At 41.6% G+C, this 23,938-nt stretch overlaps 1 protein-coding gene across 9 annotated transcripts in view; it reads right to left on the bottom strand.

The window, feature by feature from the left end:
- The window catches only part of FNDC3B (fibronectin type III domain containing 3B), a 319,350-nt gene that overhangs the window by 84,207 nt on the left and 211,205 nt on the right, over positions 1 to 23,938 (bottom strand). For all 9 annotated transcript variants that reach the window (XM_024563559.3, XM_053918082.2, XM_024563540.4 and 6 more), the window contains 4 exons: positions 21,447 to 21,505; positions 13,031 to 13,182; positions 10,401 to 10,460; positions 2,174 to 2,312 (listed from right to left, as the gene is read on the bottom strand). In XM_024563559.3, coding sequence (XP_024419327.2) covers positions 2,174 to 2,312; positions 10,401 to 10,460; positions 13,031 to 13,182; positions 21,447 to 21,505 — 410 coding nt within the window. The remainder of the gene's footprint in view (positions 1 to 2,173; positions 2,313 to 10,400; positions 10,461 to 13,030; positions 13,183 to 21,446; positions 21,506 to 23,938) is intronic.

Here is a 23,938-nt window from a genome sequence, read left to right as displayed (position 1 = left end):
GACTATAAGACACACCCCCTTATCCCCCCCCCCAAATTTGGGGGGTGTGTGTGTCTTATAGTCCGAAAAATACAGTATGTAAATTTACTAAACTACCAAGACTTATAGGAAGCACTCAGTAAACAGCAGCTGTTGCTTTATTAGTGTTAATAAGACATCATCAGGGGCTCAATAAATATTAGTTAAATTAATAAAGAAACTCTTCCTCCTCTCCTTTCCTTCCTTCTTCCTTCTGAATCATATAATCTCTGAGTTCCCAAACTCAAATTTCAGGTGAGTTTGTTTCAGGCTGTATGTTCTATTGAACTGCAATTTTAGGCCTTTGTGGACTCTATTTGGGAGACACAAAGGGATACATTTGAGGTTCTAAATAATATAAACAAGTTTTAGATGAGGAACCCCTTCTAAAATAAGAATTGCATTTATAATGGCTCATACTCCTATAGAGAAATTGTTTTTTAGTAGTTTCCTCTACAATATCCCGTCCGACCAGAGCCCCTCAACCCACAAGGGTAGGAGCACAGACTGGTTTTTTCACCCTATCACCTGTTGCTGACTAACAAGACGACATTAGAAGATCCCAAGCTCCCCAGTGTCTTTGCGGAGTCAAGGACAGGTGGGCAGCCAGAGCATGTGCCCTGTCTTCGTGCCCCTAGCTAGAACACTGTCATCAGGAAACCCATTTAAGAACATTTAAACAAAAACTGAACGAATTCAGAACTTTCAAGTTTGCGCAGGACTGAATGGAACAGGAAGCTGTTTCTGATTCACAATTAAACAAAGGGAGAAAGAAAAGGTGAAACATTTTCCTCCTAATAAGAAAAGTTTTTCCTCAAGTTGCTAGTCTGCCTGAAGCCTGAACTGCATGGAGGTTTTAAGCAGAATATGTATCAGTGATTCCCAACTTTAGGATTATAATACCCCGAGGTCCCTCTGGTATTCTTAAGAAGATTTCTTATATTTTCCAAACAAAATCAATGTTACGTCTTCCCTTAATTAAAGATACATTTAAATGTGTATATGTGTAACTATAGAACACATTTTAAAATGGAGGTATATGCTCTACGAAATTAAACAACGATGACCGATTGGGTGTTAAAACTCTGAAAAGGTGGGGAATCACTGACCTGGATTATCCCTGGAAGCCAGGAAGGAAAATAAAATAGTTCAGATTCTAAGCCAGTTTAAACTTTGCCTTTGTCCAAATAACACACGCAGTGTTGGCCACTGGCAATGAGAATGCAGTTGCCCAGAGCAGAGGGGTCTGGAGAGGCCCAGGCTTTGCTGCCAACCACTACTCTCAGTTGCTTTTACCAGCTTCCTAGATAAATTTGACCCTCTGATATGAGAACAAAGAGACAAAATATTTCTTCACCAGTAATGGATCTCACTAACCATCTTATTACTTTCACATATTAGTGTTCTACCCAAACACTGTAAATCTGTATTATCTCTATTTTTACAAATTTTACATTTTAAGATATGTACACAGAGAAATAATGACTATAAAGATTAATAACATAATCTACTATTTTCTTGCAAACAGACAAGTATGAGTGACTAAGAAGCTCATGAAACACATTAGGAACCTCTCTTTGGCAAGAATTATTTGTACCAGTAACATGAGACCTATTATATAATTTGGACTTCTAAAAAAATAATTAGTAATCCTGACTGGTTTAAGGCCTAAATAAGTAAAAATTAATGAAATCTTAATGTAGTTTAGAATACTAAATGTCCTAGGCAGTTTTAAATATTAAACATTTCAGAATCTCCACTAAAAGAAGCCAACAGAGCCATGAACCCAAGTTATCTTTAAATTTACAAAAGCCTTTTTACTAAAGTCCTCAACTGTTTGCTGAAATGAATTAGGAAGTGGTGAAAACCATTAAAAAGTGATGGAATTTAGTTATCTTAAATATTTATATCACTTATAATGTATTGCTCACAAGCCTAAGAAATTCACCCAACTCACTTGCAAACAGAGCTAAAGCTTGGTTTTGTAGTCCCCCTCCCACCCTTTTGTAGACACGGCAACTTCTGATACCATAATTTATTTCACATAGTTACTATGGAGAAAACCCAAACATCCTCACCAAACTGGAACAGTGCTAAATAAATGTTTCAAATGGCTGGAGACGTCCAACTCTTCCTGACACTCTGAGCTACCCACCTTCCACTGCAAGGTTAGCGAGCTTTTGCTCCTGTGCGCCAGCTTGGGCGGGAACGGGCATTCGGGTGCGCAGCTGTGGGTGGTGAAGCTAACTGGCTCAGAGCAGGATCCCTTTACGGAATTGTACATGGCGTACACCCTGAAAACAAAACAGACAAGTACAGTCAGTGGCACCGTAGAGCAGGGCTTTCCATGGCTGCACAGGTTTTCTTAGGCAGTGCACACGTGACTCTCCTTCTTATCTGGTGGTCCTGCCCTGCCCTAATTACAGTCAGCACTTCCAGGGGATACTCACCCCCGCAGGGAACGTGCCTCAACGTGTTCTCTCCATCTGCTAATGGTGAGAACCAACCAGTTCCATTTACGATAGGCGAGGTCTACTGACCGAGGAAGACTACGCTAAATACCCTTAAACCCCAGAAAGGTCTCCGAATATACACTCCACAAAACAAGCTCTCACTCTCCAGTTGACTTGGTCTGAAAAATGGCTAAAGGTAAAGAGTTGGTGGAAGACAAGAAGCAGAGTTGAGAGTCAGAGGCTGGAGAGGCAGCACCGAAGTATAAGCAACAAGGATCCTGGAGTAACATCGCACATGTTCAGGCAGAAATATGGACATTTCCTACATAGAAACTTGGTTCCTACTGCTGACCGCACCTCTCTTCAGTTCAACAAAGACAATGTTCAGGTACAGTTCACCCGTGTGAAGATTTAACTCCTGCACCTAGTGCCCAGATTAAGGATGTACTCTCTGCACATTAAAACGCCTGGCCCAACACTGAACATATGTGTTCATATGTGCCAGGTAAGTCCGGAGAAGCTGTGAAGAAAAATGGACTATTGTAAAACTACTCTCCTTTTAAACAGCATAAAATAAAATTACATTGATTTTTACCACCCTGCTTTCTACTTTTCCATTTTTTCATATTGAGCACTAAAAAAAATTGAAAACATATTCTTTGAAAAAGACAAAGACACAGAAATCTCTGCTGCCTAACAGCAATGCAAGCATTAAGCTATCTGGAGTTAAAAAATACTTATCAAGTTCTTAATTCCTACAACTGAAAGGTGAAGGTAATTCCCCAGGGCTACAGGGCTAGAAAGCTGGGTCAGCGGTACTGAGCTGCGGAGTTCTTAACCGCTGCACTGCCCCGCCGGCTGCGGTTCCCCGTCCTGCGACCAGTGTCTCTCCGAGCACCCACAATCCACCCCCCCCACCCCCCGTTCCAGTGCACAACAGCCAAAGAAAACATTATGGAAAGTGGATCCTAATAAGCTGTGTGATTTGCAAAGTCTTTTCTCCTCACGGTCCATCACAAAAGATTTATAGAGGCCATCCAAGTCAAAAACATATAGGGTAGGGCAAAAAGTAGGTTTACAGTTGTGAGTATGCAAAACAGAGTCCATTCTTGTATTATTATTTACTAATTGTTGTATTCTTTTCCATACGAACAACTAAACTTACTTTGGCCCCAGCCTGTATTAGTAAAATGATAAAGGTAAACACATATTTACTAGAGATTTGAGTCACTTGCCTTCTGGGAGGATATCCACCCTGACATTGATCCAAACAAAGAATGCTTATCACTAGGATGCTCTCCATCTGAGCTGATAAAAGAAATGCTCTTTTTTTTGGGGGGGGGGGCATAAGTAGACACATGATAATATAAAACTGAATGGTAGATCTGGCAAGATCATTTCCATGTACTAGGACAGGCTCCCTGGGAGTGACTTAAAAGGAATCATAGAATGTTCTCGACGAGCGAAGGGTTCCAGCCTGAACTTTAGATCAGAATCCTCCAACTGGTGGCTTATAGGCTGCATCTGACCCAAAATGTGGGGGACAGGGTGACGTAAAATAGCGTTTTTAAATATTAGAGCCACCTGTGGATGGATACAGGCAATGACCATCACAAAAGAGACAAGCAGACATTACGCATTCCTAATGAAAGATTACACCCACTCCCGAAATCCTGCCAGAAAACCCAAACCCGTGTCTGATGAAACCGCTTCACCCCTTCCTAGGAAACACAGAGAGAATATATTAAGCAACACCACAGGGATGCAATCAGCCTACTTCACACTGCAGAAAATTCTACAGGACCAGAAAAAAGTTATTCCAACAAATAAATTGCAAAGGGAGAGGAAAAAAGAGATGGAGGGAAAACCTATGGATTGAAAGAAATTTGCAAGATATCAGCCACACACAGTATTTATATCATGTTTGAATTCCAATTACAACACACTGAAAAAACCAAAACCTTCATTTTTAGGACAGCTGAAGAAATGAAAACAGTCTCTGGATTTTAAAGACATTAAGAAATTTATCGTTTTTCTCTGTTTTGAATGGGCATGTGAAAATAATATTGTGGTTTACATGTGGAATAATGCAATGTCTAGACTTTATTTCAAAATAACTGTGTGGGTGGGTAGGGGGAGATGAGGATACCAAGAAAATAAGAGGTTGGGCGATGGGTATATGACAGTTTATTCAAACTACTGTCTATTTCTTACTATATCTGAAATTTTCTTAAGTAAAAAGTTAAAATAAAAATTAAGCCAATACTGAAAAAAATCTCAGAGATTTCTCATTTTAAAAAAGAAACCCCTGGCTTTTCTTAAAAACTAGAAGTTCTAGCAACACTGAGCTGCACACCTGCATGGTAGTAATTAGATAGATAAAGCTGAGAGCATCCCCTTAAGACGGGGCAGGTGCTGCCCAGTGCAGAGAACTCCCCACCTGCCACTATCTTCTGGGCACCAAGACTGTGTTTCAGCTGCCTTTTACCCAACCTACTTCTCAGTGTGCAATCACTAGGCATTTGTGAATTACACTCTTGTAGAACACTTCCTAAGTATTCACAAACAAAGTTGACACCAAAGATCCACCCAGACAATAGAGCAGAGTAAAAGGAGGCATGGAAAGGGCCTGCAAAGTACTCTCTGACCACAGGTAGTTATCTGGGGAGATTTGGACTCAGTCAACTTGTTCTTTCTTTTTAATGAGATTCCTGAAGTCAGAAATCCATACTTATTAGGCCAGAGAAGCATGAGTGATGGAAGCCCTGGCAGCCAGGTTGGGAGGATGACAGTCGGGATAGAAGAACCTGGTGGCAGAAGCAAACTTTTGAGGTAGTTGAAGGTTGCCAGTCCTGTGGGCCACATGGAGTTATTTTCCTTGTCTTTACACTCAAAGTAGTGTTCAGATTAGTGTGTTTAAGTAAGGAGTCAATGACTTTCTGCGAAGTAAACCAGATCCATTTCACTCGTCAATACAAATGCGCTGCATACAGCACCTAAAATTTGCCATGATACTTAAGTAGCAGGATTGTATCTGTCATTCAACACTGTTTAGTACAGATAGCAACTAGTGGTTCTTACCAGTCACTTTTACATAAAAGAAAACTCTCTGGAAATGATGCTACATTTTCAAGAATGTTGCAATTGTGTTTACACATGATGGTGATGTGTTTTCTCTAAAGAGCATGTGACAGGAAGATTTGTGAAGCACAATTAGTTTCCTAGGTTAAATAAGTCAGCAAAAAATTCAGTTCCTTTTTCATTTATCCCAGCACAGAAAAATACATTTTTCTAACACTATAATTAGGCTTGTGTTAGGTTTTCACATTTGGTTCAGTTTAAATACTGACTGTTTATGAAACAGGTGCTCCAAGAATTTCAGAAATTTGCTTCCAGCTTCTTCCAGAACATCTGTAACATACTACGAGCCACAGTTGCTGGTCAATAACATGTATTTCATAACTCTGCACAGAGCTGGTCAACCGTATTTTTGGAAATGTTTCATCACATAATTTTTCTGGGAAATGTTATTACGTGATATCATCTCTGGGAAACTTCTTTGCCAAATTGTTTATGCCAATGACTGGAAAACTGCTTCAAATTTCATCATGAAATTGCTATCCATTCCATCACCCAAATTCCTGATTATCCTATCATTGACAAAAATATAAATTCTTGACTCCCACAGTAAAATGGTTATTTCAATGCCAGTATTAAGTATAAAACTACCAATTAAAGAGAAATATGCCTTTTGTTGTGTATTTATAAATATTTATTTGTATAAATAAGTGAATATATAAATGCTTATGTACAGAAACTTGTACTCTTCTCTGTAAGTATTATAAAATGTTTGTATGTGTATGTGTATACTGGATTTTTCTCATACCTCCTTCTCAACACACACCCCTTTCTTTCTCTTGTGCACTCACACACAAGATTTTGTATTGGTGGTTTTATACGGTACATAATACAATGCCCTATATGAAAGCACTGAATACATATACTTTGACAATTACAAATTGATTCCCTTTGAACATTCAAGCAATATTAAACCAAAAAGAGCAATGTGTTTTAGAACTGGATAACAAATATAGAAGTGATGACTTTAACAAAAATCTAACTCAACACTCAAGACCTAACATTCTGCAAATCAACTGATAGAGGAGTATTAATTTGCTCAATCACCAGGAGAACAAAAAGAACAATAGTTAAACAGATGTGTAGGCAACGACACACAAAAATTCAAAGCAAAAAGTGAGAAAGAAAAAAACCCTTAAAACCTGAAATGTCTTGGCATACAGTTGTCCATGTGGAATTTGGCCTAAGTGGCATGACCAGTGCCAATCCAAACAGCCACAGACCCATGACCTGTAGCACTGCCCAGGCACACCACCTGTCTCTTAATCATTCGCAGTAACAGTGAGAGGGCAAGAAGTTCAGAGCTGTCACTGCCAGGACACTGGTGTGAGCCACCAGACAGTTCAGTGACCCAACTCCATGGCTGAGAGACCACTGCTCAGTAAAAGGGTTCCACATGTGATGGCTGAACTCTGACAGTACCAACATGGGGGAGGACAAAGCTGAGATCGAGAAAAGGCATTATATAAAGATATCAAGGAGTAAGTGTGAAGGGGACAAAACCAGAATAGCAAAACCAAAAGCAACAAGAAATGTAAGAACGGAAGCCCTGAGTGAGACTTCCGTAGCTGACCTGAGAAAGAACCCTTCCACTCTGCTGAAGAGGGGTCTGCACGAAGCCCTCCGCATGCCTTACTCACAGTGAGCAATATCAGAAACGGGAAGGAAAGTGGAGGAGGCTTGGCGCTGCTAAAATAAAGATGTCCACTTTCATCACTGGCTCCGCAGACGTCCACTAGGGCAACACTTGCTAAATTTGTAATGTATAAACCAATAAAAACAGCAATGATATAACTGTTTATTTTGTGGCTGTATATTGATGGAATTCTTTTGTAGCTTCTGTTATGGAAATTTTGTGAGGAATTTATTTCCACATAGCCTTTGGAGGCCTTATAGGTGACTATTAAATTTAAACCTATATTTGAAGCTACTGTGTTTGATAAAAGTTTACATTCCTGGAACCAAAACTTTCAGAATGTTAATTTAACTGAACCATAAAAAAAAGGGACTTTGCTTCTTTTTGTCAGTGCCAAGTATGGTATATCTTTATCCCAATAAAACAGGGGAAACTATTCATAGGCTCAGAGAACCTGCATCATGAAGTCGTTTTTCTTTTCAGAGTGTGGGAAACCTGCAACAACCTTGGAAAAACAAAACAAACAAAAAATCACATTTATACACTTGACAGGTTTATAATGAATGTGCATATATTTGCTCTCATACCATCTTTTTGAGGCTGGTATCATTATTGTCTTCATTTTATGAATGAGCAAACAGGCCACAGATGTGTCAATGGCTTGCTTAAGCACACACCTCTACTAAGTGACCCAGCCATTAACCCCAAATCCCAAGCTCTTTCCATTGGATATCATGCTGCCTTGCCAAAGCGATTCAAGGCAGAGGGAGACGCTGAACCTCAGAGCTGGAAGTGTTAAGACTCTTCTCTAGCTTGAAAAGTGAAAGACTGTTTAAGGAAAGAGAATGAATGATCTATATGGACTGTGGACTAGGCAAGGTGAAATAATCAATTAGGCTATAGACACTTTTCTTAGAAGATAATTTTTTTAAATACTAAAAGAGACCATGAACTTTCAATCTCTGGCAGGCAGAGAGCTAGACCAAATAATAGTTGGCCATGCCTCAGGCTGCACATGTATGGTATCACACATGTGTCATACATGTCACAGTGTAGGGGTCCCAAATGTCTCAGAAGAGAATCTGGATCCAAGGCCTCTAGATGATAACTTCCTCATATTTCTATTCCCTTTGTGGGGGAGTCCAGGAATCATTCCTTTTGTCTGCCCAGAAGTTCAAGGTATTCAAAAGCCATGGCAGTTAAAAAAAATGATGAGCATTTGTCCAAGATTTAGTTTTAGTAAAAGTGGCTAAAAAAATAAAGGGAAACAACAGACAGGATGGTAAATAAAGGGCCAATGCTTTATGACATTTAACTTTGTTTAAAAAGACACCGTCAGCTCATGAATGAGCAGGAAATTAATAAAGTAAATCTTTAGTAAAGCAATAACAATAAACTGTTAAAAGATGGAGCAAAAAGGAAACATATGTTAACAATGACTAATGGGGAACATTTACATGGCTGTCTATATAGTGTTACATTTTCTGGTTCATTGTTAAATAGACCATTTGACAGAATGATTAAACTATTTCTATTATCATCCCAGCTTTACAAATTATACAAATCATTTTGTTTGTACAGACTATGTGAAAAGCTCAATATGTTTGGGCTAAAGCTAATTGACTCAAAACCCGAAAGTTTTGATTTAAACAGGAAGAGATGGTTGCAAAAGAATTCACCTAAACATTACAACAGCTAACCAGATGTACACTTTATGGCTGAATGTAAAACACCTTGCTCTTTTATGTATTGCTTTAAATTTAGTTTTATACTTGTGCACCTAATAAGATATTATGACCCAAGCACAGCCCTACTTCCATACCTTTCTCACTGAGAAAATCGTGACATAAGGACTCTGTGGTGGACCAGGGTTAAAACAGACAGTTCATGGAAAAACCACACTAGAACTCTAGCCTCCTGATAATTAATATGTCCTTCCTATAAAGTGACCCTGTCTCCACCCCATCACACCCCATCACATCAAAGGTGTCAATTAACCTTTGGGAAGCATAATAAAGGATGTATACTTAACGCTTGCAATTTTAGTACATAATCTGTAATATGCAGGTATATAACTGAAGAGAGAAAATGTTGTTGTGTATCCTATGAGATCAAATTATAATTTCTGGTCAAGTTAAAAATTAAGTAAAATAAAATTTTAATTAAAATTAACATTTTTAAAATGTTATGGATCATATTCGGAAATCTGCTTATGTGCGAATGCACGTATGGATCTATTTTGAATAATCAGATTAACTCTGTAAAAATCCAGGTAATACCTTCCATTTCGCAGGTCTGTGGTTGGCTGGGTTTTTCACTAAGATTAGCGAGCCCTGCCTTCCAGAGTAGTCCCCGTAGAGTTCAGAAAAACCACAGTAAGATTTTAGGTGACATATCAGACTATACAGGTTCACTGCTTTGCTAAATCGGGTTAATTCTTGTTAAATATAATTTGATATCTGCTTTACTTTTCTCATTTCGAAATGAAAGCTCTGAAGGTGTTCTTGCAACCTGGGAGGGGCTTTAGTCACATAGGGTTAGTCACATGGTTTATATTTATGGTCTATAACAAACACCGATACGCCCGTTTATTTTAGAGAAAGAAAATATTACATACTAAACCACACAGTCCAATAGACTAGAGAAGACTATATAAAATAAAAGTTACTTTAAAAAATAATTTTTAAAATTCTGTTCAATGCGTCACCTACTTTTGGTTGCCAAAAGCACTTCTGTGTACTTCCAACCACTATGCCCAAGTGCAGAACAGAAGTGCACTGGAGAATGAGTGGACAGACACAGAGCCAAAATATTGCAGCTTAGAGTTAGGCAAGTGCCATTAACCACAAATTTTATAAAAAATTATTTATTTAGTTTTAGAAAGAGGAGAAGGGAGGGAGAAAGAGAGGCAGAGAAACTCAACGTGTGAGAGAGACATCGATTGGTTGCCTCTTGCACGCTCCCAACTGGGGACCTGGCCCACACCCAGGTACCCGCCCTGACCAGGGATCAAACTGGTGACCTTTTGATTTGCAAGACGACGCCCAACACTCTAAGCCCCACCAGTCAGGACAACCACAAACTTTTCAAAGGGGGCACATAATTGATTTTAGCAATCTGAATTCAATATAGTCAGCTCTAATATCCTAACTCACCTCACATGATAATCAGTTGCTGGTCTAAGATCTTTCAGGTTATATTCTAATTCTTCTCCACTGCAAAGAAAAATCATTCATTAGTCAATGATACCAGTTTCAAAAGTAAAACAGGTTTTGGATATGGGTCTCTCTGACACGTACCAACAATGATGCAAGAATTATTATGTCTGAGTCTACCATAAAGCAGAAATAAACTTTCCAATTTGGTATTACTATCTTCCTGAAGTAGAAAACTAGATTCCTCATAATTATGCCATCCAAAATATGAAAAATGGTGAGTTAAACTTACTGATAGTTCCAAAAGGTCTTACCACTTCTTCAAAGTAAACACATAAAAATAAGTAAATAAATAAGCAAATTAATAGATAGACAAGATAAATGTAAACGTCAATAACTGTACCAGCTGTCAACTGAAGGTAGCTCCCAGACTCACCTTGGCAGGAAGCACAGCTACCTCAGCTTCTCAACTCTCCTGAAGAAATCTCAATCTGCTTCCCTCACATATCAATACCAATAAATAGCTCTAATATAAAATAAAACCATTAATATCATCAGAAGGTGCAATGGAACCTCAACTTAATCAGGAGGAAACAACATAAAATAAGGAATGTTCCATTAAAATATTTTTAAAGGTGAGGAGGATGTGGAAGGCATAATTTAAAAATGCCTTAATAATTTAAGAATGCCTTCTGCATTCTTTAAAAATGCCCGTGATGAGACAGAGAGACACTGTGGAAGTGGTCCAAATTAAGGAGGGCTCAGGAGACACGACAACCACGTGCCATGTCTGACCCCAGACAGGGTCCCGTCCTGGCGTTGGTGCAAAAGGCTGTAACCAGAGACTGACAAATTTAGCATATGGACGATCAGTTGATTAAAGTATTGTATCAGTGCTAATTTATGAAGCTGATAACTGCACCGTGGCTATTTAATAACAGGTGAATCTGGGTAAAGGGTATATATATATTTCTTGATATATTTACTTTTTCCAAGTTTTATAAATTTAAAATTATTTCAAATAAAAATAATTGTTAATGTTGCAAACTGGAGGCCAATCTCCACACCTTGCAGCACTGTTGTTTGACCTGCACAGTGTTTTTGAAGTGTTTTTTGTTTTTAAATTTGCCGAATTAGTTTAACATTAGGAAAGTTTACATAACAATTCAGATTTTCAGCATTTCTTGAAAAAAAAAAAAAAAATCCAGCGAAGCTTGGCCTGCATTTCCTTCTGGCCACAACCTATTTTAGGTGGGGACAGGAGCTCTCCTGTTCACCTCATTCCTGGCCTTGGCTTTTCCCACTTATGTTACCTGCCTCGCCCTTCTGGGCACTTGAGACTCGCCCCTGCCACCAGTGCCTATCTGGCATTAATAGAATCTATCTGTTTCTTGGAGGGGCTGGGGGAAATGCTGCTCTGTATTTCTTTAAGGTCTCCACCAATTCTGACTTTTTAAAACGGAACTAAATGGTTGTGAGCCAGAGGCAGGACTCAGGATTTAATTTTAGGTACGGTGGGGAATCACTGCAGTTTTCTCCACAGAGCGAGGAGGCCATCTGCCTTCTATTTCTGCAGGTTGGAGGCTGGACTGTAGGAGAGCAATAGGGGATGCTGGGAGACCCTGAGAAAGGTCCTGTAGAAGTCCAAGGAGGAGTCGACGGAGCACCACAGGCAGCCAGAGGAGCTGACTGGCTACGGGACTTCCTTCAGTATCTCTTCCCCTGTTCTTTGTCCCAGTGAAGACGTGCCTTTGGAGCGGGTTTAGAGTTAGGAACTGGGCCGGGGAGATACAGAGCCTGCAGCACTGATGTAGCAGCAGAACGGGGGAGAAAACCAGCAAGTGGTTTTCTGTGTGGCCACGTTACCCTGGGCTCCAGTCATTCTTGGGGCCACTCACAGGGGTTGAGGGGGAGAGGGCTCAGCTCAGACAAGTAGTTAAAACGAGACCAACTCTGATTTCCTGTCCTGCGAATGTGCCCAGTCCCTACAATTACAAAGTAGAAAAGACTTGACCCTAAAAAACTTTATCACCTTTAGAACATGGCTGTAAATCATTTGAATGGCTAATACCTGGGAGTCCATAAAGCAGAAGACAACCCCTTATTCTGTGTGCTAAATGTCTGGGCATTTAAGAAAGCCTTGCCATGAAACACTTTCAAGTAATTTTTACTACAGGCTAGAAATACTAAGGAAGATAAAAATTATGGTGAAATTCTTGTTTCATGTAACTGTGAAACCGTATTGTGAATTAAAAAAAAAAAACCTAGTTATAGGTCTGAGTCTAAAGAAGGGTAATCATTTGAGTGAATAATGTATGTAAAAACTAAAAGTCATGGTCACGTTTTCCCTGGTACACGTTAATAGAAACTTTTCATTAATTCTACACTGACAAGCTAATGAAATGAAATGATGTATTTCACCAACACCAAATAGTTCTATAATAGCCATTTCTGATTAATTATTCTAGACAAAATTAACTCTTGACATTCTAATTATTGCTAATTCTTAAACGAACAATTTAAAGGAAAATTTGCAAAGCCTTCCAATTTTCTTTTGTTTTCTCTCTTCCTTAATGACTCCAGTTTCACTACTACACTGCAGAGAAGTACATGAGAATAATGTACACCACCTGTAAATTATCTTGTATTTCCCATCGCGTCCTTTGTCGGATAAGGCGACCTCGTAACTGTAGGGGAAGGGAAGGCCACTGTGGGGTCCGCATGAAAGTCCAACAGGGGGAGCCCAGGACAACACAACTGCTCTTGCCTGAATGTTAGAAACCTGAGGAAGAAAAACATAAACAAAACTACTCAAACCCATCACATAAATCAAACTCTGCTTCTTCCAATGCCATTTCTGTGATGAGCAGTGGCGGCATGCGACTCGCTCGGATTTCATTCCAGGTAACAAGTTCACGCTAACGACAGCACACACAAGCATCCTCCAGGGCGCTCTCCTGTCAAGCCCCAGTGTCCGCAACACAGCACCTGCAACATCTGTCCTCGCAACACAAACCTTCACCCAGCCCTTCGTGATTCCTACCCAGTGCTCCAGAAAATAAAATAACCTGCCACGTTCGGTACTTTGTTAAAGGTAAAAATCTGAATGTAAGGTTTCAATGGTCAAGATTCCTATCACGTTATGTGGAAGAAGTCATATGCAAAGGTTCCTTCCAGGGGCCGCCGAAGCCTCGGGTGGTGTAGAATTATCCTGCAAAGCTAATACAGCAAGTAATCACTTAACATTGTCAACTGGTTCTGCAACTTTAAGTGAAATGACGTGTAGCAAAACCTAACAAAACCAACTTTACCATAGGCTAATTGATATAAACAAGAATTAAGTTTCTGTGGCATTTCATCAATGTTATAAAGGAACGATGTTGAACTAAGCAAAGTGAGGTTATTTGAGGACCCACTCACTGTACCTTAAAATGAAGCTCCTTTTAGATCCCGTGGGCTCCCTGGGTACCCCAGTGACGGGGGCGTGGAACCAAGGCCCAGGACGACAGGGTACAAATGTGTGTGGAGGTGGGCAGTTCACCCCTCCAAGCTCTGCTTTTATCTTTTTGGTTTAACTTCCGCTTGAAACGTCATTTGAACACAGCAGTCTGAGACTCGAAGTACCCCAACTTCCTTCCTCTACGAAGGACTTCCCTGGGGCATGTTCTGTACCATCTGCCTGCCAGCGTCTTCAACAGGACTCCACGCCCGCTGCCCACAGCTGTAACCAGCTCACTTCCAGACCCTGCACTGCTTCTTTCCCTTCCACCCCCAAGTCCTCGCCCGGGACACCTCCCCATAAACACTATTTACCTCAAAATGTTTCTGGAGAAACCCAACCTAACGCACGGTCTAATTCTATAATCTAATTATGAACAGAATTTGAACGTTCTAATTCTATAGAGGTTATTTTCTTGCTCTCTGGATAACCTTAAAAACCAACTAAGAGTTAATATAGATGCCAAAGCTTCATGTTCATACTTTACAGCTGTAGAGTTTTAGGCTATGGATGGAGATATGTAAACTGCTCAGTCTCCATCTTTTTGTCCGCCACGTCTGTCACTATCTGATCTGTATAAAGAGTGTTAAGATGTAATATAAAATTATTTAAAAGTGTGAAGAGTAAACATGAAAAACTGAGTCTCCCTTTTTTCAGTGTCACTCATTCCAGTTTTAGCAGAGACTGTTCCATAGCATTTCTGATCTGCACAGATACGGTCACGATATAATTAACCATTTAATCAAACTTCAACTCATGCTTTAAGAGTCAGCCTGGCCCCACTATCCCCAAGTAGCCTTTCCCAAAGGATCTCACCCATCACCATTCCTCTCGTGCACAGAACCTGCTTGGTATCTCTACTACTGCTGACCATGCTGATGGTAAACTTCTACCTTCCCCGCTGCACTGTGTGGCGCCCTAACGACAGGGCCCACGTCATATTCCATTGTGAGAAGTGGTTACTTAGTAAATGTTTGTTGTAAAGTAAAAAATAAAACTCAAAGGGAATAAGACAGTCCGAGGTTATGACATACGTGACAGTGAATGTAGACCAGCATTACACATTATCTCTAAAAGATCTTCTGACACAGTTACACAATCAATCGAGCCTTCTTTTATAAAAAATACCCTCTATAAGGATATGTTTATTGATTTTTGAGAGAAAGGAAGGGAGAGGAGAGAGAAAGGGAGGAAGAGAGAGAGAGAAACATCAATCAGTTGCCTCCCTCCCTGACTGGGGACAGAACCCATAACCTAGGTATGTGCCCTGACCATGGATCAAACCCATGACCTTTAGGTGTACCGGACGATGCTCTAACCAACTGAGCTACCTGGCCAAGGCAAACCCAAGCCTTCTTGCTATGGCTCTAGACAAGCAGCACGCCTCCTGCTGTACCCCTCCCCTGCCATGGGGCTGTGACATGCCTTCAGGATGCCGTCCCTTTGTAAAGCCCTGGACTTAGCTTTGGACTTTCTTCCTTTCTTGGCTTTAGCGAAGTTCTTTTAGACCCAGTTCAAATGCTGCTTTGGTTTATTCTCTTAATCCTCACAGCTCATCCTGTGAGGGGCTGTGGGCACACAGGTGATTTAAGATATGAGCTCTACCTCAAGAAGCACCAACCTGGTGGAGAGAAACAGGTGTGTGGGGGGCCTTGTAGCAGACACGTGGAGCACAGGGACCCACAGCAGCTTGTGACTGATTCAGGAAAGGTTGCTGTGCTGTCCTGCCTGGCCTCCTGCTCAGAATCAACCACTCTTTTCTCTGTGCTTGGGCTACATTTTGCTGCCACCTGTATTTGGCACTTTTTGCCCTGTACTGTGCTTTGCTCGGTCCTTTGTGCATTGTCCCCCCGCCTCCGTTTTAAGACGGCATCCCCACCATGCATACGAGAGTATCTGCTGAATTCCTTCATGTGCCATCAATGAGTAATCTTGAGCTACTAAGTACTATATTTGATTTTTAACTTTGCTATGAAAAGTTCAGTTTATGACTTAAAAGGTGGTTGATAAGGTACTGGGAACCCTTCCACCGACGCAATAAATGGCTGCGCTGCATAGTTCCAAAAGCACAGTGGGGAGTAACTCTGACTCCAACACTGGTGATGTGAAGTGACATCACGTCCCAAACAGTGCAGTCAAAAGCAAGCACTTCAGATGCTGAACAAGGAGTCAGCAATTCACAACCCTTTAGCCTATCTTTTCCATCAGCTATTAAGAATTTACTATTTTCCTCTTGGACGTGGTTAAATTATTACTTAACCTGACAGTGATGCACAACACTTGGAGCATCAACTAAAAAAACGTCCACCTTCTCCCCAGATTTGCCTTAAATAGGCAAGCCGACACCTGTGCGACACAGAGGACACAGCGAAGGCAGGTCTCCGGGCAGACGCAGTCTTCTGATGGACAGCCTCTCAGAAATGCACTCTGAGAACTCCGCTTCGCTTTCAAAGGACAGTGGCTTCTGGGAATTTTTTCCTCGAGCTAAGCAACCAGCCTGACACCTAGATTACCGTCAGGGCTACAGCCAAACCCCTCCTGTGCGCTGTCGCTGCCTCCCTTTCTCTGATTCCTGGGCCTCAGGTTTCCTTTCTTTAGGCAGTGGAAGCCGAGAGAAAGAGGGCTTTGTCCCTGTTAGAACTTGGAACTCACTCCCACTTCAAGGCTGATGCCAGCAAATTACACGGTGCCTTTCAAGAGAACGCCACGTAAAAGGGAATCCTCAGCATTAGATGCGCATTTCCTCCAAGTGCACAGGGAGGTGATAACCTTAACGAGAGACTCAGAACTCCAGCAAATCCGCCTGGGTCCGGGCCTCTTTCCGAGCGACTGCGTGCTCCCACAAGCTTCCCCCTCTGGGGTGGGACTTTCTCACCAGCAGTGGCTGCTGAGCTGAACTGGGGCTCAGCTAATCTGATCAGCGCAGTGACTATCATGGCTGTTACCCAACAGTAGAAGCTCTGAGGCCACAAAACTAAATGACTTTCTGATGTTTACTTATTCTTCCACAAATACAAGCCGATCTCCTTTGCAATGGTGATTAAAGTGGTGATTTCTAATTACAGAATTATTGGACAAGACCCAATTTGACATTTGTCTCGACCCAGTGATATAATGGTCTGTTGTGTGGGTCACTAGTGTTAAGTCTGCACAGAAATTATTTAAATTACACTACTTTAAAGTATCTTGAAGGACTCCAGAACCACCTTCTACTCCTAAATGATTACATACTGATTGGAAATCATTCTTGTCTGTGTATTTGTTAAGTAGAGATCCCCACCTGAGAGCAGTTGTTAGCTAAAAGCATCTGTATGCACATATTCAGAAATGACAGCACTGCACTATTTTGTGTCTATTCGATATATAACCCTTAGCTCCCTTCCTCTCCTGTTCATCCCAGGCGATATGAAATGCGCATGTTATTACTTGGATCAAAAACACCATTTACTCTCATGAAGTTAATAAATTTGTTAGTCATGTTTAAAAATATTTCTACATAAGTTAGTAGCTTCTAAATTTGGTCTGGTCTTGGGATTTAACTATGTGGGTGGTCTGCTGATCCAATTAGTAAGTATGTTAAGGAAATATTACCATAAAAATACTGGCTTCACTTCAAAAGCACCATCATGAAAAATAGTAACACAAAGGAAAATTAAAAAGGAAAAGGTCACAGAGATCATCATTCAAAGGAATAAAGGATATTCAAATATAGGGTTTTCACCATTATCTGTTTCTGTAAATCCTCAAATGCTAAAAACCTAAAATCTGTTTCCAGACACACTGCTATTTATCTTTCAAGGAATCACTTCTTGGAAGGCCAGTTGTTCCTCTTGGTTGTTTCTTCACTTCTGGAGCCAAGGAATCAGTTTTTCCTATTAGCTAAATGCTAGCAGATGGAAACAATGCAGAAAACACAATTTCAGGTGACATTTATTTACATCCTAAAAATGAATGGCCCAGCAGTACACGGAAGACTTGTAGCACCACCAGCTGAGTCCATTACACCACACTAGGCAGGAGGTGGCTGGTACTAATATGGGTTAATTCCTATACTACTTCGAATAATATTAAGCTTATTTCTCTAGTACAGCAGTGGCTGTGAGTACAGTCCCCAAGGCACCTAATTGTTAGTCTCAGGACAAATACCTAGTATATTTGTATCCTGTTTTATACAATGACTAAATATTTGGATCTTTACAGTATCTAGGTTTCTGAAAAGTAAATAACTTGCTTAATTCAGGATCCCCAAAATTCTAAAAGGATGACTGGAATCCACAAGTCCTCGATACTGTTTTGACACATTAAACAAATCATCTGCAAAATCTCAAAGAAAAATATATGCCTTTTATTTAGTGGTATTTCCAGATGTGGCTGAAAGAAAAAAAATTAGGAACAGCAATGCTTTATACAATTACGTGATGAACTTTCTGCAGCTCCCTTTTTTCTCTGCAAGGTGGTCAGACACCCCTCCTAATGTGCAACTAGGACTTTCATTTTTGCCTAATGATATGTTATAAACTATAAAGAAATACTCCATACCCCATACCCCATTCCAAGTACTCCACAAATAGCATATAATTTGCTTCTCTGTCCCATGAGGTATTTATTATCCTGCCTTTCAAAGATGAGCAAACCTAGACTCAGGGAGGTTGTATAACTTACTCAAGGTCACAAAGACAGTTGATGACCATGCTGGGCCCCAACCCCGAGAACCGGACTGTAGAGCACGGGCCCTTGCCCTCCTGCTGCGGTTTCGAGCTTTGGCGCCCAGCTATCCCCACATTCCACCAGGCTGGCTGAGCCTCACCTAACGCCTCAAACATGGTCAGTCCTCAGACATTTTCTCACCTGCCAGGGCCCAGCTGCAACCACTGCAGCCTGCCACACGTTTACTTTGGAAGTATTTGTTCAGGGTTCACGATGTGCCAAGGACAGCGCTAGGCATAAGGAGCACAGACAAGACACAAGCATGCCCTGGCCAGTGTGGCTCAGTTGGCTGGAGTGTCATCCCGTAGACCGAATGGATACAGGTTCGGTTGTAGGTTGGGGCACCTGCCTAGGTTGTGGGTTCATTTTCTGGTTAGGGTGCGCGAGGCAACCAATCAATGTTTCTCTCACATGGATGTTTCTCTCCCCCTCTCTCTCCCTCCTTTCCTTTGTCTCTTAGTATCAATGAGCATTTCCGCAGGTGAAAGTAAAAAAAAAAAAAAATCATAAATAAGTACTGCGGACAGAGAAAGGTAAAGAGAGGGAGGAAGAGGAAGAAAGGGAGAAAAATTGTGTAAATAACTAACTGGCCTGGGAAAGGGAATGGACCGTCACCAGAATGAGGTGTATATGGGGCCCAGGGGGTGGTGTGGTGGGCAGAATAATGATTCCCACCCCCACCCCCACACAACCAAAGATGTCCACACTGTAATCCCTGTAACGTGTGAGGTAAATGGGAGTTTGGACATGTCATTAAATTAAGGGTCCTATGAAGCAGAGGCTAAGCTGGGTTATCTTGCAGGGCCCAACTTTGTAAGTGAAAGAGGGAGGCAGGAGAGTCAGAGTCAGAGAAGGAGACATGAGGACGAAAGAGGCCACGGGCCGAAGGACACAGACAGTTTCTAGAAGGTGGCAAAGGCAAGGAATCAGGCTTACCCCCGGTCTCCAGTCGGGAATGCAATCCTGCGGATACCTTGCTTTTAGCCTAGTGGAGGAACCTTCCGACTTTCAAAACCTGCTTGATGGAACCTAATTTTGAGCTTACAGATCTACTTAATCCTGTAGACCGAATCAAGGAGAAGACTGACACGCTTTAATACTGCTTTCATCTTGCCAGAACCACGTGATCCTCAGAAAGCACGGACTCTGTCCTTTGTGCAGCAGAGAAATACCTAGGAACAACTCAAGAAAACACTGCGTGTGTGCAAACCCATGACAGAGATGAGGCTTCGAAGTCTTGGGACAGTCAACTGACCTGCTTTTCTGCCTTCTCTCTGATTATGACTTCTGTCTTCCTCATGGAGTTTTCTCCTTTCCCTTGAAAGGTGTATGTAAACTCTTCCTACGATTCTGCCCTCAAGCCTTTCCAGTCTCTCTCTGTACTCCAGCTCCCACTCACCCCCAAAGTGATCACCCACTCCTGTGATTTGATCATTCCCATGCATGTGATCTCCCCATTGGTATCTCGCTCCCCTCTCCCCACTGTGCTGACCTACCAGAAACTTGCAACTGCCCCCCCGTGTTTATCCTCCTGGGTGCTCTGCTAGTAAAACAAGCTTCACGTGACTAAGAATGGCACCGAAGATATGAAAGGGACACAGACATGAACCTACTCTAGAGAACTCACGGATTACAGGGGAAGACAAGAAACAAGTAAGTGGAGTATGATGTATTAAATACACCAGAGCACAGCACTGTGTGGGGTGCCCCGCCCGATGGGTGGACACAGCAATGAAGGAGCACATTAGAGGAAGTGACTTCTAAAAGGAGGCATCTAAGCCCAAAAAGCCCAGTTACCATGACACCTTATTGATTGCTCTCTAGAATGGCTCTGTACCCACCCTCCCCTCGCCATGGCTGTTGCCATGACCTAATTCTGACTGCCAGGGCCTCTTACCGGCACTGCAGTAATGGACTCCTGACATGTCTCCCTGGGGCCACCCTCCTCTCACTCCAGTGCACGGGCCAACTGTCTGGACACCCTCCAAGCACAGCCCTGATTACCTAACTTCTTTGCACAAAAACGCTCAATGGCAATCTGCTCCTTAGCAGTAAGTACAGACTCCCCGACCCAACATCAACACCCCACTCCTCTACAAGTACCGAATTGTGCCCCTCCTCCAACACTCCTCAGGCTTTTAGGTTTAATCAAACTCAGCTACGTACCATACCCTGAGGCATATTTGGACTCTTCTGTTAAAAAGCCTCAGTATTTCAAACACTGAAGGAATCGAGGTTTTCCCATTCAAGGAAAAAACACTCCCAAGAACTTGGCTCTCTAATCTCAGATGAAAGGCTGAATCAACATTTTGAATTTTTCCTTTCAATTTCAGAGCACCTGGCAAAATCAAGCTTAAAACCTCCTAATATCACCACTCCCACCATTTTTTTCCCCTTAACGTTATACTTAATGTTTTGGACTTGTTTTTCTCAACTAATATTGAAGTGACTTTTTGAAATTTACCTGGAAAAATACTTGGAATTACTGAGATTTTTGAAACTTATGGCTGCATTTACACAGGTAAAGGAAAATTACCAAAGAAAACTGTTCCGCAGACCTTAGGGATCGGGGGTGGCGCTGTACCCTTCGAGGTTATGAAGAATACCTAACTGCATTCAGAAGACCTAAACACGGAGGACATTTCAGTGGGTCACAACTAAACAGAAGACCTCTGTTCTGTTCCATTTTCATGCTCCATTAATAGCAGCAGTATTTCATAGTTTATGAATAATCTGCAATGGGAAGGGGCCCTTTTGCTTACCTACTATGTGGTGAAAGAAAAGCACATTTGAAATACTTAAGAAAGTGTCGTTTATGCTGAGATATCCAGAAAACATACCTGTGGTTTCTCTATTCCCGAAAGAATGTCTTGCACCCTCTTTACTTCCAACTCATACTCTGCATGGAAAAAGAGGGGGGTGGGAAGAAAAACAGTTAATACCATTAGAAGGCAATAAGGTTGTCAGGTTCCTTCCCCAAGGCCTATACCAAAGGTTATCATTCAGTCAGTTGCCTGTAATCATCAACTTTTGGTACCACAAACATGATAATAAAAATCAGGAGAGGGGTGTCTCTGGGGTAGGGATTTCACTGTGGTTGTGCTAACTAGCCACTATATTGGCTTACATACTCACAAAGTTGATGAGATTAACACTGAGTTCCACCCAATAATGCAACAAGCAACAGGGAATAGAGGCTCTAGGAAGGAAAAGGAGGAGGGTACCAGTACAGCTGGAAACTGAGTGAAGGGAAGAGGCGGGTCTGAAGAGACAGGTGCCAGTTCATGCTGGGCTGTGAGTTCAGGCTTTTGAGTTCAATTTTTATTCTAAGTTGGATGGGCAGCCACTGGGGTGTTTAAGTAGAGGCGCTGATATGATCTTATTTTGAGTCTGAAAAACTCTGGCCCTGGCTGGTATAGCTCAGTGGACTGAGTGCTGGCCTGCGAACCAAAAAAAAAAAAAAAAAAGCTCTGTTTGCCTTCTGCACGACAAATGGGCCTATGAAGGTAAGGGTGGGAGCAGAATGACCAGTCAGGACAAGGACATGGTTGTACGGGTGCGGGTGAAGGATAGAGCTGGCTTGGGCTAGGGATGGTAGTATAGATGGTGAGAACAGGACTGGTTTTGGAAGTGAAAGTGCTGAAGGGTTGGATATGATGGGCAGGGGTGAGAGAATGTGAAGAAATCAGGGATCAAGAATAACCCCTAGTTGTTGGCTTAATCAACTAGATCAGGGGCGTCCAACTCATTTTCCCAGGGGCCACATCAGCCTCCCCGTTGCCTTCAAAGGGCCAAATGTAATTTTAGGACTGTCTATATGTAACTACTCCTTAACTAGGGGCAAGGAGCTCGGCGCTGCCACTGGGTAGAAACAAGGTGCTGGGCCAGATAAAACAAGGTGGAGAGCTGGATTCGGTCCTTGGGGCCTTGTGTTTGCCACCAGTGAACTAGATGAATGATGGTATCCTTTAATAAGATGGGAAGAAGGGCAAGTTTTGGAGAAGGGCAAGAATTGTTTTAGAAAAGAAAGGGAGGAATTGCTAGGAATGAAGAGGATGGGGTAGGAAGGTTGTATATAAAAAGAGATAAATGATAGAATTTAAATTTAAGAATCTGTTTTGCTAGAGGAACCTTATGACTTTCAAAACCTGCTTGATGGAATCTAATTTTGAGTTTATAGATTTACTTAACTGTTAAACCTAGTTCATGAGATAAATCCTAGGCTATGTGATTACCAAGACATATGTCCTTGCTTTCAAGACATTTCAAGTCTAGTGGGGGTTGGGGCAGGGGCCGAGACAGACAGCAAATAGACAGTTACAATGTGATCGGTGCTAAGGTAAGTGAAACCTAAAAGAGAGGATTCTATAAGCTTCCTAGGGCCCACCATCTAGCTGAGCTCTGTGGACAAGCAGGCACGTGGAGGTGATGGGGGAAACTGAACTAGGAAGGGAGAGTTCAGTACGCCCAGCTCTTCACAGGACTGTTCGTTCTCATCGTTCATGTCTAATTTCAATGTCACCTTTGCAAAGAATGCCCCCTCAACTCCCAGCCCCCGCCCCACCACTATGGTCATTCTCATATCCTACTTATTGTCTTCCTAGCAGTTATCAAAACCTGAAATTTAATTCTCTTGTTTATATGCACCCTTGTTTATGACTTGTCTTTTCCTACCAAAATATAAGCTACTGGAAGGCAGAGATTCTATAGGGCCAGAGCAGACAAATTTTTTTCTGGAAATAACCAGATAGTAAATACTTTAACTAATTAAATTTTTATTGAAGTACCATTGACATATGCTATTAGTTTCGGGGGTACAACATACAGAGCAAACATCTATACACCGTACAAGTCATCACCACGATGACTCCGATGACCCTCTCTGTCGTGTTCAAAGTCATTACATCATGATAGTATTGACAGCATTCCCTGTACTACACGTTACAGTCCCAGGACTTACTCACTTGATAACTCAAAATTTATACCTCTTAATCCCTTTCCCCTTTTTTGCCCAGATAGTAAATTTTTTTATCTTTCTGGGCCACACAGAGGCCTGCCACAATCTTCTTTGTTTCTATAGCTATTTAAAAAAATCTTGGCTTGAGAAGCACACAGGAACAGGCCACAGGGAGCCTGCAGCTTGCTGACCCCTGTGCGGGACACGCTCACCATCTAGCTGGAGCACCTAGTACAGCTCCCACATGATCAGAGCTCGATGGGTACGTGGGGACTAAGTCAGCAAACCAACCCTACATGAAAAATAAGAATTTACAGTTGGCACCAACCTAAACTACAAAGAGATCAGTTCTTCATCTTTTTCCCATTGCATTCT

The sequence above is a fragment of the Desmodus rotundus genome, chromosome 2 (genome assembly GCF_022682495.2).
Source record: "Desmodus rotundus isolate HL8 chromosome 2, HLdesRot8A.1, whole genome shotgun sequence".
Lineage (NCBI taxonomy): Eukaryota > Metazoa > Chordata > Mammalia > Chiroptera > Phyllostomidae > Desmodus > Desmodus rotundus.
This window is presented reverse-complemented; position numbering and strand designations above follow the sequence as displayed.